General features: G+C 42.5%; 1 protein-coding gene across 3 annotated transcripts in view; it reads right to left on the bottom strand.

The window, feature by feature from the left end:
- map2k6 (mitogen-activated protein kinase kinase 6) overlaps positions 1-15,657 on the bottom strand; it is a 34,679-nt gene extending 19,022 nt beyond the window's left edge. Inside the window, exon 1 of one of the 3 annotated variants that reach the window (XM_027160441.2) lies at positions 15,116-15,657. In XM_027160441.2, coding sequence (XP_027016242.1) covers positions 15,116-15,209 — 94 coding nt within the window. In that variant the 5' untranslated portion in view covers positions 15,210-15,657. Of the gene's footprint in view, positions 1-11,264; positions 11,341-14,916; positions 15,026-15,115 lie in introns of those variants that run through there. The other 2 variants (XM_027160442.2, XM_047817054.1) reach the window with 2 other exon arrangements.
- Between the last annotated feature and the right edge of the window lie 494 nt (positions 15,658-16,151).

Below are 16,151 nucleotides of genomic sequence, written 5' to 3'. Positions count from 1 at the left end.
GGCCACGCCTCCCTCAGTGAGATAAGCAGACAACCAGGCCACGCCTCCCTCAGTGAGATAAGCAGACACCCAGGCCACGCCTCCCTCAGTGAGATAAGCAGACACCCAGGCCACGCCTCCCTCAGTGAGATAAGCAGACACCCAGGCCACGCCTCCCTCAGTGAGATAAGCAGACACCCAGGCCACGCCTCCCTCAGTGAGATAAGCAGACAACCAGGCCACGCCTCCCTCACTGAGATCAGCAGACACGCAGGCCACACCTCCCTCATTGACATTTTAGATTTAAAAACAAAACAATAAATAAACAAAGCAGACTATTGTTTTGCTCATCTTTTCCCTCCATCAGTGTTAAGCAAAAATAAAGCCTTGATTATAGAGAGCTACATTAGCTTTTTCACCATCAGTAAGAATATGCATCTCAGTCAGCAATGATGCCTTTTATCGAGATTAAATATCAAGAAATAACATTTGAAAGAGAGCAAACGTCTCATCTAGTATTTAGAGGACGAATATTAAAGTATTTACCAAAAGCCTAAAGTTTAAACCCGAACATGCTAATCCTTATAAAACAACATCTATTACACAAACCACCGAATGTTAGAACCCAGCGCTCCAGTGCTGAATTAATACAGTAAATAGAACTTTGCATATTTACTGGAAATGTTTCTAGATGTTTTGAGGTGAAATTTGTGCAGAAAGGCAGAAATCTTTCCTGAGGGGTTGAAACTGAGCTGACGCAGGGTCACAGATTCTCACCGCTGTCTCAGATTTAAACCATCTTCGGCTGAAGAATCCAAGGTGTTGAATAAAAATGTGTTGCATAAATATCGATTGCGCAAGGAATCAAAATAAATAGCAATTTCAATCCAATTTGTTCGTATAGCACTTTCAACACTTCACAGTCTCAAAGCAGCTTTACAGAAGAATAGAAACAGAATAAAACCTTAATTTTTAAAATTTATCTCTGCCATTTATCCCTACCGTGCAAGCTATCCCTAACTTCCTGAGATATGATGAAGGAACCTTGAGAGGAACCAGACTCAGAAGTGAACCTCATCCTCATTTCGGTGCCACTGGACAGGAAAATAAATGTCAATGTAAATAATGTCCTTTCTACCATTTTGTATCTAAGAGGAATTGAGCACCCGAGAGCTCCTGAGGAACTAGCGGGTCGGTGTGATTTCCGAGTTCACCACAGACCAACAATAATTCCTTCCTGCAGAAGTCTTTAAGTGATCGTTCATGAAGAACCGTCCGTAAAGCCGAGTGACGCAACGGTAGTTCAAAGAAGGCTTGAGAGTCTCCTCAGCATATCAAGGCGGCATACTGTGGCTTGGGACGAACGATGATGCTATTACTATGACAAAGCAGATTATTTTCCAATAACAGAGCATATCTAGATAATACAGTACGATTTATTCACGTTTACTCCTCGATGTTTTGCAGATATTTTAGTTCTCTCTCTTACAGAACTTACGTACACCTGGTGACTTCGCGTGTTTTCTCTGATCCGATAGCTATCTGGTTTGTTAAAACTGTACCATTTACATTAGGCAACATAAATGCGTCTTGGCGATCGGATATCGATCCGATCTTTCTACTCCCGTCCAAAATGCTAATATATTTTACCTCATTTCCGGGGTAATTGAAATGGAACACGCTTTGGTGTATGTGGTTTTCAGAATGCGATCAAAAAGAAGACTAAAAAAAACTCATTACGACGGTTATGCTACAAAAAACAGCATTTACTGTTTGCTGCGTTTTCGCTGGCGGCAGCGGTGCATTTTAAGACCCGACGAGACACCTGGGTGAAAGATCACCTGCGAGTGACGTACTTCCGTTTGGGAGGAGTATAGCGCTGACGTATGGGGCTTGAACAACCACATTCATTTACACCTGTCCAGTTTCATCTGAAATGCGTCCCAGACCACCTCCTGAAGGGTTTTGAACCATCGGATTTATATCCGTCTGGAAAACGTTGGCGGGCATTTAGACCTGGCCTTTTTACCATTGGATAGATATCTGATCACAGAAAATGCACCAAGTGACCAGGTTGACAAACGTCTATCGGAGTATCGCTTGTTATATCAGCTATAATTTCATTCCTTAACCGTCCTCTTTTTGCAAGTTGAAAAAAGACTAGCCGTTCACGTTACCAAGAAAACAACCAAAACTGGTAGAAAACATGGCAAAACGCTAACAATGGGGACTCCAAAAAACACTGCTACACTAGTCCTGGTCCAGGTTACTGTAGAAATGATCGAATTATGATGCAAACAATGATATAAACCTGTGAACTGGAGCCGCATTACTGTCCAAGCTGCAGTTATAGTAAAATAATCAATACCTTCTGATCCATCAATAAGTTACCTATAATAAGAATACCTATGCAACGAACGCCAAAAGCTGGAGTATATCTTAAACAAGGCACATGACCACATCATGGAGTTCTATTAAAACACCCATGTACCACAGGAGGGAGCTTAGCAACAGCTTATGCAGGAAATATGAACATCCTTTCAGTCGCAGTTCCTGATCTACTCAAATCCTAATCCAACAAGCCTGATCCAGATATCAGCGCCAGGAGTGCTGGGAACTCGACTCTGCACGTTGATGAATCTAGAGTAAAGGATTCATACAGTACATTATCGCACTGTGAGATGACTGGAGTGGAACATGATCCGTAACAACAAACAAGACAGTTTCGGCTAAAAAGACAAACACTTCCTGTTCGACTCGTCTTTTTAGATGTTCTGTAGAAAATATTAGCGGCGTTCAAGGAAAATGATTTGGGTAGCTCAAAGTTATGACTAAAACAATGATTGTGATCTTTTTATACCTCAGCACAGATGAATTCCTCAATCTGTCAGATTGATTAAATACTGTGAAGTCAACAGAATCAATAATTCTGACAAGACAAATCACGTGTGTGTGTGTCAATATGGTGTTTCTATACTAAAAACTGCGACTCTAGACATACTCTAAACCTAACGATAAACAGATATTATTAAAACGTGCCTTTTACCAGACACAACTGAGTAATCTTTGATCTGTTGAAGCTTTAAGTATGGCGATGTTGTTCCTTGGTGTCTGAATTTTGTGCCACCATCATCACAGAAAAGCCATCAGGGGTTTGCGCTTTACGATTTCTTGGCATCACGAATAGCTGCGTTTCCTTCGTCTCATTCACGAGAGAACCCTTTGATAACATCTTTCAGGACGAGCTGTTCTTAAAAAAAATTTAATTCCAATCACACGACCCTTGGAATTGATTATATTTCTATTAGGGCATGCCCCATTGTGTTTTATTCCTTCCGTTACTTAATTAGTCCTGCATTCGAAACGAGTGAAAAACAGCCTCCACCTTTGGCGGCATCTACACTAATACGGACTTAAAACGTACCAGGTTTGTCTCTTTTCGCATTCCGTCTTTCAATGACCGACAACGACCTCTGGGTTTTTGTTTTTAATGCTGTTATATGCGTTGAAGTAGCTATGTAAGAAAATCTGGAATATAACCAGATATGATCTTTGCTGTAATTGACTTTTGATTGCTACGGGATTCGTATGATCTAACGGCAGGCACTTATTTCCAGGGATTTCAGTACAGTGTAACAGATATTGCGTCATCAGGTAGGCGTAGCCTATTTGATCATCTAACCCTAACCGTAGTATTTGTTTATTTGTTTTCTAAAATAAATCAACCTGTATGACTGTTTTTGTCCTTCATAGTATGCTGTTTTTTTGGGGGGTTTTTTGTTTTTTTAAGAAGGCGTTTTTCCAAGACCTCCGGAAATATGCCCACTTTACCTCGTGGTAACGAAACCCCTGGAATTTAGTGCCTGCCACGATCTAACGGTGCCAAAATACGGGATGAGTTAATACAACTGTCATGTTGGGAGCCATTTGTTTTTGGCATTCTCTAAACATTGAATTCAGCTCTTCATAATAGCAACATGTCCCCAATCTTGCGTTACTTGAACTGTATATAAAAATCAAACCAGCTTGCCGAGCCCTTTATTAGGAACACATTTAATCCTGCTTACTCATGCGACTATCTAATCAGGCAATTTGGTAACAGCAGTGTAATGCATACAGTCATGCCGATCGGCGCACCGTCAGAAGGGGGTGGGGTGGTGTTTTGATCATTTCATGGCATGATTGTTAGTGTCAGATGGGCTGGATTAAGAATTTAAGATTCTTAAGATTTTCATGCACAGATTTTACTACGAATGATGCAATAAAAAAAAAAAAAACCGCCAGTTCAGCAAGCAGAAATAGCTTCTTGTTCAAAGAGAATGTCCAAACTGGTTTGGTCTGAAAAAGGCAACGGTAACTCGGATAACCGCTTTGTAGAACTGCGGCCAACAGAAAAGCGTCTCAGAACGCACATCACCACAACAACAAACCATATCGTGTTCCACTTGTCAGCCAAAAACAGAAAGCTGAAGCTGCAGAGGACACAAACCCTCCAAAGCTGGACAGATGTAGACTGGAAAAACATAATCTCGATTTTCCACTGAGTCACACAGAAGTTAGGTTAAGAATTTGGCAGCACGAATCCATCGACCCAACCTGCCTTGTGTCAACAGTCCAGGTTGGTAGAGGTGGTGTTTAAAATGGTGTTATCTTGGCACACGTTAAGCCTGTTAATACTAATCAATCATGGCTTAAATGACAATGTACAATGTATTTAAGCATTGTGGCGGAGCGTGTGCATCCCACTTCATGGCAACAATTTTCATCTTCTAATGACATCCAGCACGAGCCAACAAACGTTGCCTCAAATCGGTCACAAGGACATTGAAATGAGTTTAGAATCTCAAAGCAATGTTTCCAACATATTGGGAAATCCATGGCATGAAGAATTGTTGTTTTGAAAAGTAAGGCCTTTAGTGTTCCTAATAAAGTGCTGTGTAAATCATGTACATTCAGCATGTTAGCCAGGACTGCTGCAAACTACTTAAATAGCAAAAATGTCATACATACATACTATGAACATATATATATATATATATATATATATATATATATATATATATATATATATATATATATATATATATATATATATATATATATATATATATATGAGAAAAGAGATGGAAAAAAAATAGCATTAGCATTTCCAGCTGTTAGCGTATTAACAGACATGGCGTCGATAATTAATTCAAAACAAGTTTAACTGAAAACTTCTGCCGCTGAACTATAATTCGACCAGCAAGTAAAATGAGACGTAATTGTTTGCTCAACCCAAAACTAAACTTATCTGCCAGATTTACAAACATTTTATACAGCGTATGTTCCTTATATACGTGTCCATAGTAGCTCATTTGCATGTGGCTGAGACCATATCACTCTTTGACTTAACATGAAGGAAGTGTAGGCACAGGACATCAGGAAGAGTGTGTTTTTGCCCATCCGGTGCAGTGTGTTCCTGCCCTTTCATTCCCACCTCCACCTCACACCCCCGCTCATGGTTGTGCTCCTCTTATTTTCAGTGCAGCTTTGTTGCAGAGGGATCTCCTCCCACCCACATTTACACACAACAATAATGGCAGAAAACTGACACTGAACTACCCTCACAACCATCACCATACACAAAAACGCCCCGAGATAGACACGCAGGTGCACCGGCACCGAGAGCCGACGACTCCGGCTAAAACTACTTTAATGTTAATTACTTCGATGCTTTTCTGTTTAAACCCCCACCCCCACCCTCAACACTGTATTGGTCTTAGTGAGTTTTTTTCTTTTAGTTTTTGTTTTACCATTTCCTATGGATACACCAATCAAAATGAGGTCCAATCTGTCCCTTTTGGATGTAATATTACCTTGAGGACATTATTTTAAATAAGTAAGTAAGTAAGTGAGTAAACAAACAAACAAACAAACAAACAAACAAATAAAAACCACGTAGCTAAAAAACTGGTCTGTTTTTTAGTCTGAATTAAAGTAACATTAATACTTTTGGACTTTTGTATCACCTTGTACAATATTAAACAAATGCAGAACGAGAAGAAACAGGTTGACCAAGTTGAATAACTTATCTAAGTTAAATCTGTGATTAACTGACAGCAAAACAGCAAACATAACAAGGGTAAAGAAATCTTTGTAAGGAAGCCAGTGCTAAATAAATGATTTGCTAATTATATGAAGAAAGATTTTCTGCATCACATCCAGGATTTATTTTCTCTTCCTCCAATCAGTGGCATGGCACATGGCATTTATTGATACAGAGCTATAGTCTATTCTTTGGCTCGAGTTAGGGCTGGGCGATATGGCTGAAAACTGTATCACGATATCAGTGTTTCATATCGGTCGATATCGATAATTATTGATATTTATGACCCATTTAAAATAAGGACCAGGATATTACATTTAAAATATTTTTATTTTAAACTTAACCTTCCTCTGATCATAATCCAGACAGAAATGTCAAGAACCAGGAAAACACAAATAATTGAAATGTAAACATAAGTCTAAAGTCACAATGAACACTTAATTATCTCTTAACATTTAAGGTGCAAAATGAAAGAAAATGTAAGAAATGCTTAATAAAGTGGAATAAAATAAAGAGAGTGAGTGCCTTTGTGAATGCAACAAAACTCGCTTCGCAACCTCAGTTTTCTTCGAACGTTTTAATCAGACACACTTTTTATTGATATCAATCACGTGTCTATCGCAATACATATCGTTATCGTATTATCGCCCAGCCCTAGCTCGGGTTAAATCTAACGGTTCAGTTTGGCAGCTTGCAAGTGCAAGAGAAAGAAAAAAAAACAAATACACGCAATCTTTTTGTCTTCTTACAGCTGTATGAATTCACTCATAAACAGCAAGAATACCTCAGTCACATGCGCTCGTACTTGTTAACTTTGGTCTGCTGGCCTAAAAGAACTACACCGAGTGGGAAACAAACCAGAGCCCTAAATTAACCAGACTAAACCCTGCACATGTGAAACACCCAATACGCCGACACGAGGCAAGGGTGAAATTCGCTCTGTCCGTCGAAGTGACGTGCGCTTTTCTACTTTACGCCATGTTTCTTTACGCCAGAAGGTAAAAACATGACAACATGACCACCTAGTTATCTACTCAAACTACAGGCAAGTCCTTAATCCTCACAATTATAACCCGTCACGATTTGACGCCTAATAAGCTGCTGCAAACTGTAATCACAGAAGAAGGAGAGAGAAAAAGTGAGTACATCATCCAGTAAGTATATTCAGTATATTCAGGCATTCTGCTACTAGTAGCGAGCTGAAAAAACGGTTACGTAAGCATTAGCGAAGCCAGTCCAAAGCCTCCAGATATAACAGGCGGTGTTGTGCCGTGTCAAACGCTACTCAGCTGTCGCCGTGTTCTGGCTACGCGTCCGGTTTTCCATGCTCTCCTCTTCTCAGCCAGACAGAGAGATGGAGAGATGAGACGCTGGGACAGGCAGCGACACGCTCTACAGAGTAGAGGACAGCTTTCATCTGCCCCCAGCCAGCCATGCAAATTACCGATTCACCCACCCACGGGTTCGCAAACACAAATCAGAAACACACAAGACTCGCACAGACGCTCTGTGATCTGCAGAAACTCAACAGCTCCATCTAAACATGGGAAGGAACCCAACCTGGTTGCACAGATGCTACTTAAAGCGATGAAAAGAGACTCACAGTTCCATCCTGATTTCATTTATGCAACCACTTCCAGAGCCAAGATTTGAAAAACTAACTCTGGGAAGACTGAAGAAGGGACGATTGTTAAGTATTGTGCAGAATATTAAGCTACTCAATTAACGTCCGAGATACAATGCTGCTATTGTTACACAGATTTGAGTCAGCAATATCGTTTTTGACACCGACGTATTTGAGGTCACAAACTTATTATAATGACCAACAAGACAGGTCTTGTACACAGATACAGGACACGACTTGTCCTTTAAAAAAAAACAAATGGACCTTCATCACACCTATGAATAATCTACCGATCGAAACTTGTACAAAGTCACTTTACCGCCAATACGGTTTCAGCATGGGACTGGCACGGGTGGCGTAAAGGAAGGTCATCTTACATGCTTCTTATTACAGAAAGTTATGAACTGGATCTTGGATCTATCCAAAGGCACAGAAATGCTGCAATTACTACAATGCAGTCTTTTGAGTGATTCAGGAAGCAGCGACTCACCATGCTGTACAGCCACACCTTGCATTCAAGGCAGTACCCACGCACAGCTAGACTGGCATTCATGCCAAGTTGCCTTCAACGTAACACTCCACCTAATCAGGTCATGGTGAACCAAGAACAAGCCAACGGCACTCAGCCTTCACCTAGTGGTGATTGTCGTTTGTTGACATACGCTTTAAAAAAAAAAAAGTTCCTAAAACATAGCCTGGGCTGTTCGCAAACCAGCACCTAAAATACACGCCGTCTTCTTGGCTTCTTGCATCTGTATGAATTTGCTGTCTTACCGCAATCATATAAAGTATATAACTCTGAATCACAGCAAGACCACCTCGGTCATATGCTCTCAGGACTTGTCTACATATACGGGCCATGAAAGACATATGGACGATGGATTATGATGATGTACACTTGGTAAAGAATCAATGGCTAGCGTGTATTGAACAAAAGGAAAATGAGAATAAGTGTTGTTATGAATGGTTATACTAAACTTTCGAAACACCTCACAAAGCACTCGGTCCACATTTCTACGTCTCACATAGCCAGACCTTTAGACTGACAGCAGAAAACCTGGACTCCATAGAAGGTCTACCGAGAGTGTTTGACTGACGTGTACAGTAAAGCAACCAGTTACAGTTTGTTTTGTTCAGAATCATGTTTGGGTCGTGATAACGTAAAGGTCTTATAAATGGCATACAACCGTAGATCAACCATTTAAAAAAAAAAAAAAAAAAGTCTTAAGAGAACTGAAAAGTCTTCATATACGCTCGTTGTGTCAGTTAAGATGTCGGATTCATTTTTCCGTTATAGACATTAAGCATGGTTGGAAGTTGGGATGTGGTAGTTTACAGCATTTAGCAGACGCACTTATCCACTTACATTTTTATACAACTGAGCAATTGAGGGTTAAGGGCCTTGCTCAGGGGCCCAGCAGCGGGAACCTGGTGGACGTAGGAATCGAACTCACAACCTTCCGATTGGTAGCCCAACACCTTACCCACTAGACTACCACATCCCTGGTAGTTCAATGGTCAATGTGTTGCACGTTTTGATAGGAAGGTTATAAGTTCGAATGCCATTGTTGGGCCCCTGTGCAAGGCCATTAACCCTCAATTGCTCAGTTATATAAATTCATTCATTCCTTCATTTTCTACCGCTTAACCCGAAGTTCTCGGGTCATCTCAGGCGTCATCGGGCATCGAGGCAGGATACACCCTGGACGGAATGCCAACCCATCGCAGGGCACACACACACTCTCATTCACTCACACACACACACACTACGGACAATTTTCCAGAGATGCCAATCAACCTACCATGCATGTCTTTGGACCGGGGGAGGAAACCGGAGAGGCACGGGGAGAACATGCAAACTCCACACACACACACAAAGGCGGAGGCGGGAATCGAACCCCCGACCTTGTGACCCCCAGTTAAATAAATTGAAAAATAAAAATGTAAGGCATTCTGGAGAACGGCATCTGATAAAAACCTGCACCGTAAATGTAATGTAAGCATCACAATATCGTCATCGATACGCTGTTCTACAACTGTGCGGTTCTCCATAACGTGTCAGACAAAGTCTCTGAGGTAAAAAATGCACATAAGAAGGATAAAGCATGTGGCTCGGGTTAATTTATTCACTTTTACACACCATAAGTCTGAACACAAGGTCTTATTCACAGAGTGCTGATTTTTCAGGTTCTCATGTGAAGGATCTAAATATTGCGGTTTGTCATTTAGCAGTTTGCCTGCTGCTTTTGGTATAAATAGAAAACTAATGCATGGTGAGTCTGTTGGGAGGGTTTCACACACTTCCTGCAAAACTCCATACAAGCTCATGGACCCCCAATATTCCTTTTACCAACAAGGCAAGTGGCGTTTTTTTTCTGTTTGTTTGTTTTTTAATCGAAGGGCAACCATGTTGAGCGCTTTGTGCTGGCTCATTCATGTGTCAACCGTTGAACTCCCTGTACTCCGAAGAGTCTCTGGATATGCGCCGAAAGTCCGTACAATCCGAAGCAAACGTTGCCAAGACACAGTAGGTCGGCTGGGGTCGCGAAAGCCAAGCTCCGACTGTACATGACATTTACGTTCGAATGACCTCTAATTAAATCTTCCCAGTAGTAGTCTCTAACTAGCGGACGGAGTATAATAAAGAAATGCGACACGTAAGTTTGTTCCTACTGTTATTTGGTACGTTTCTGAACGGCCGTTGCTGGTTTAACTTGTGTGGTTTGGGAGCTGCTGAACGGCGACTAGCGTGGCCTCGGCATGCCTCGAGTTCCTGAGTGAGGACGAGGCAACTTGTTGTCAACCCTCACAATCCCGCTAACGCACTCTGCCCGGAATTCCAACAATCCCATGAGTTTGGCTGTGGAATTTCAAGGACCCGGAGGAGGAAAGATGAATCACAGAGCAAGAGGAAGAGAGAGCAAGAGAGAGGGAATGGACAAACCATTCTCTGTGGGCAATTTCCCCAAGTCTGTGTGTGAGAGAGAGACAGAGAGAGAGAGATGAAAATAACCTCTCTTAAGCTGCCGGCTGTTTGCCCCCCCCCCAGACCGCTCTGGCAGTCTGTAAGACAGAACACACTTCCAAAGATGGCAGACCATGTAGCTTACGAGCCGCCGGGGCCAGTAGTTTGTGTGTCGTCACTGGCTCCTGTCTGCCTGCTTCCTCTGCAGGTCTTTCTACAGAACCCTCATGTCCAGGCCAACGCCTCTACCATTATCCTGCATAACATCTTCCCACAAAACCAATCCTTGTTTTTTTCCCCCCGAGTCAGGCTTAAGATTTACACATGCCAGAAAGTTCTCGCATGTGTAAAGAACCGACTGCTTACAAGGCTAGCGGCGTTGCCAAAGATCCACAGTTAGCCGTCTTCGACAGGAAACTTAAAAAGGTTGTGTGAGGGAACGGTGGTGAAAAAAACAAATAAGTGGATCACAGGATCGTATATCAGAACTGCCCGCTCACGCTTCTCTTTTAAGCCCATGCCGTGACGATAAGTAGACTTACCGTACGCGACAACCCGTAAAGACCGTGCGACAAGACAGAACTTTCACTTAGTGCTGATTAGACATTCACCTCTTGCTCCGATCGTTTCACCTCGAAGCTTGCCTAATCGTACCATCTCGCGACTCGACATCCGGCATCATCCTTTAAATAAATAGCAACGTTTTGAGTTTTCTTGACGTGACGTGAAGTCTTCATAGTCGTTATGTTTAACCTGAATTACACAAGAGCTCCCTGTAAGCAAAATGAATTGGTGTCTTGTTTTGCACGGAGAAGATAACTCTCTGTGCCACTTTAATATCAACCAGATTGCGCCGCCGCTCGATGACGACGAGAGGATATTTGTTGCCTCCAAAACAGCTGACAAGAAGGTCAAATGGCACGACGCGCCCGTCGGACTTTTCGTACGATTTCAGGAACATAGCGGGGCCTAGTTTCTTCTTATTTAACCGCATTAGTGGTGCAGATTAAAAACAGACCCTTGCGGCTTGGTAATAGTCTATGTGATTGGATGCGAGTACGATCGTAAAGAGACACTAGACTAGTACGGAGAGAGGAGAGGGGACATATTTTTTCCTTAAGTCAATTATTCAGAAGTCTGCAAAAAAAAAAAGTAGAAAAAAAAGAGAGAGAAAAAAAGACAGATCAATGTCAGAACACAGCTTGCGCAACTGTGCATAGCTCACATCCTTCACGGAGTGAGTAAGAGAGAGTGAGAAAGGAAGAACAGAGAGGAGATAGAGTGTATGCTTTGCCCCCTCTAGGCAGGGCCTCTCAGTCAGAGCGCCTGCATACCGAACAAGCTGACTACTCCCAAGAGATTCAACACCAGGGAGACACTATTTATGCTGGTCTTATTTTCAGCATGCCACCCCTTTGCATGCGTGTGCGCTGCACGATCAGTGACGTTTGTGAGTAACGAGATCCTGGATCGACGATCGATTTGCCGAAAGCCCTGCGCGTACGCCAGACGTTTGCGGATTTGCAGCTGGACGTTTCGCCCTGTCCGAGGCCGCGGTCAAAAGGCGTAGTGCTTAATGTCACGGCTGCACAATGCAGGAACACGATACGATTGTTCCTGTTGCATAAAACACAGCAGGGTCATTGCAGCTTTCTGAAAATCAGCCTGTCCAAAAAAAAAAAAAAAAAAAAAAAATGGCAGATTTAGTAGTTCGGCAGCTAAAACCCACAGGATCCATTTGCATGACAAATCTAACAATTGTGCGCCGACACGTTAAGGCCGGCTGCAGGGGCGAGACACGGCGGGGTTGCTGGGGCTACAGCACGGTGCACCATTGTGGACAGACAGGCTGATGCAATGTTGCAACTGCATGTAAAAGCAGTGGCCAGAAGAACAAGACATGGTGACACATGATGAAAAACACAACAGTCAACACAAAGATTTGCACAAATAAGTCCTTTAAATCAATGCTCTTGCAAAGACAAGCAACTTTACACACACAGGCAGTCACCTAAAACCCGGACACAAGACTGCGATGCAAATCGGCTCATTTCTCTCCAGCTACGTGCATATCGACGATATTCAAAACGCCTTTTTTAAGTCGCTCTCGGATTCTCAGATTAAAATGCATGCATTTTAAATAGCGTACGTTTCTCTGCATATGACACAATCCATCTTGGAAGAGATTTTCTTCACGTTTGCGTAACTTCCTGCCACTTGAGACAAAACATGTCCGAACATCACACACCGTAACGCAGAACAAAACGTCACCGAGTGGCTCTTGGAGAGGGATTTGAAACACATGAAACTGAAACTGGAAAGAACTTTGTGTTAAATGTTTAGGGTCAAAAAAAAAACAGCAAAGAAAAAAAATTAAATAAATAAATAAATGACACTCAAACGTCTATGTGGCTTTAAAAAAAAAAAAAACATGTGATCTCCACTAAGTACAAGGTTAAATCTAAAAACTCGATGTTAACCAATTAAGCTGAAATGCACCACATGCTTTAGGTTGAAAATTGCATCAGTTGGATTTTTTTTTTTGTTTCGTAAAAAAAAAAAAAATTATAATAATAATAATAATAATAATAATAATAATAAAAAATCCACTTTGCTTTAAGAGTCACACCTATAAATATTCAAGCTGGCTCCAGTTTCTGAACAAAAATCCTGCGTTGCAAGGTAATCGGCCGCTCCTCGCACCATGTCGGCTCTGACTGATTGCAGATGGGATTTTCCGACGAGGAAACTTTACTCATTGAACAATGGTTAGAAATTCTGTGTGAATGCAGGTTTCTCAGAAATGCTTGCAGGATTGTCAGTATGTAGTAACACTTAGTTAGTTTATGGGTTTTAACCATGAAAAAACAAACATCTTTATAAATAAATAAACACATACATAAACAAACAAACAAATAAATAAAATCGCACAACCTTCAGGTGTGCACCAAAATGGCAACCATGCTTGACTTTTTTTTTTTTTTAACCTGGTTACTAAATGGATCTGCATTGTGTGTCACCAGGTTGTGTGTAATATATATTATACACACACATACACACGTATACATGTATATACACATTGTTTCCGCTCACGAATCACACATACGTAACCTGACGATTACCGACCGTGGTTTCTGAAAGTGCTTATACAATGACGATGACACAGCAACTGGCAAACAGAAGCTTCTAAGGAACACTTGAACGAAGCATTACAGCCCTGCCTTCTCACAATCCATTTCCTGGACACTCCCAAACTGTCCCTACGCAGGTAGGAGTCGTCCATGTTTGCGTGCGTGTTGCCGGGGCCACGACTCAAACCGAATCTTAAAACCGTGGAGCCAGGTGTGTCCCAGTTACGCATTAACACATCCACCCCTCTTCCGACATGGAAAACATCATGGCAGGGCCCCACATTCTTGCACAACGCCTTCTACTATGTGAACACTGCCTCCTGGTCTGGGGCTGCAATCTTTTAAGCCTTGCTGCTGCAGGATCAGACGTATGTCGGAGGCCGTGATTAAGATCCGTACGAGCTTTTTTAGATTAAGAGGAGAATAGAGCATGCAAAAAGAGAATCGAGGTGCAAAGAGCGAGCCTTCGGGTCACGATCCGGTTGTAGAAATTGGGCAACAGAGATTTAAGAACTTGTTCCTTGGAAAAAAGCTCAACACTTTTGTTTGCATTTCTTTTTCAATAGGTTCTCAGTAACAAAACTATATTTAGGATTCTTTTTTGTGCAAGGTCTGCCTATGCAACAGCCTGCTACTGGGCCAAAGCTCAGGGCGTCCCAATCATTTTCCATTACGCACAGTCACAACAAACTGGCAACTCATAAAATCGTCTAAACTCCTGCGTGCGTCATTTTTTTTTTTTTTTCCACCTCTGCTTGCTTTACCTTACCCGGTTGTGCCATTCAACTATTTTACACAGATATTACAGTCTGGGTGGCCCCCCACCTCCTCATCCCACCCATCTACCCCCTCCACCCTGTGCGTGTTTTGCAGGAAGAAATAGAAGTTTATTTACGTTTTATTTCATGCACTTTGCACGCAATCTTACGCATTTCGTCGTGCACGTCCTCCTGCACGCAGCTACTGCAGACGGAACATGTTTACAGATATATAGATGCACATATACACACACACATACACACACGCATAAGTAACTCGCGGCGTCACTGCAGTGCAAAGCAGAAAATGAACCGTGGAACAAAAACAACGCACAGGCAGGTTACTGAACCCAGGAGAGCGTTTTTTGTCTTACCAGGAAACTCTGCAGACAAAAAAAAGGCAGATCTTAAAACAGGAAACGCAACTGACCCTTTTTTAAAAAAAACACTCCCAAGTTTGCAATGCATCAGGAACACAAAGCGTGCACGGCGCAAAACATGCAAAAGTGAGTGCAATCGCGAGGTTTTTTATGCTTTTCTTGTTTGCACGGTTCGCTTTTTAAAGCCACTCACCTCCTCCTTTGGACACGGACATTTCCCCTTTGCTCCGGTGGGGGGGAGGGGAAGCACAAAAGACTTTGCGTTCGTTCTCGCTCCCTCCCTCCATCTCTCTCTCTCTGCTCTCTATCTCTCTCCCTCTCCCTTCTCTGTGTGTGTGTCTCTCTCTCTTTCTCTCTCTCTCTCTCTCTCTCCCCCCCCGCGCTCGTGCTTCTTCTTCGGCGGTCTGGAGGACTTACTTACTCTCTCTCTCTCTCTCTCTCTCTCTCTCTTTTCTTTGCAATAAAAGGTGCAGCAATATAAGCCTTGATCCTCATGCACTCATGCGCTTTCGGCCTGAAGTCGGCTCGTGTCAGTCCCGCGAGCGCGAGGCTCAGTGCACGAGCTGCAGTTCTCAGCGGCACCGGTGAATTTCTCTAACCGTTTTGCAGAAAAAAAGGGGGGTTATGGGCTCGGCAGCGCTGGGCTACATGATGGGCCTAAAGCTAGCTAGCAGCAGCTGAGCTCACAGCTCCTAACTTGGATCTAGTGTGAGCCCCCACTTGTGAGAACGCGTTCTTCCGGTTTTAAAACGACGCAAGGCTTCACGGGAACAGTAGTTTTATTCATGTAACGCCGAACAAGGCGAACTCTTTTTCCGGTAAAATCACGCAAGGTGTCATGGGAGTTGTAGTTAAAGCCATATGGCCGTTGAAAAATGACCACGCCCTTAATGGCTGAGCTCCAAATACCTGTGTAATCTCCTCATATAGAACTTCTGTAGTGTGCTTAATGTGACAGTCGGGTTAGCTTAACTAAACCCTTTCTATAGCTTACAAATACTGCAGAATATATATATGGTCTTCTGTCTGTCTGTGTGTCTGTCTGTCTGTCTGTGCTTCTTTCTGTCTGTCTGTCTGTCTGTCTGTGCTTTTTTTCTGTCTGTCTGTCTTTCTATCTGGCTGTGCTTCTTTCTGTCTGTCTGCTTCTTTCTGTCTGTCTGTCTGTGCTTCTTTCTGTCTGTTTGTCTGTGCTTCTTTCTGTCTGTCTGTGCTTTTTTTCTGTCTGTATG

This window comes from Tachysurus fulvidraco, chromosome 8, assembly GCF_022655615.1.
Source record: "Tachysurus fulvidraco isolate hzauxx_2018 chromosome 8, HZAU_PFXX_2.0, whole genome shotgun sequence".
Taxonomy (NCBI): domain Eukaryota; kingdom Metazoa; phylum Chordata; class Actinopteri; order Siluriformes; family Bagridae; genus Tachysurus; species Tachysurus fulvidraco.
Note: the sequence above shows the minus strand (reverse complement) of the source record. Positions and strands in the feature narration are given on the sequence as shown.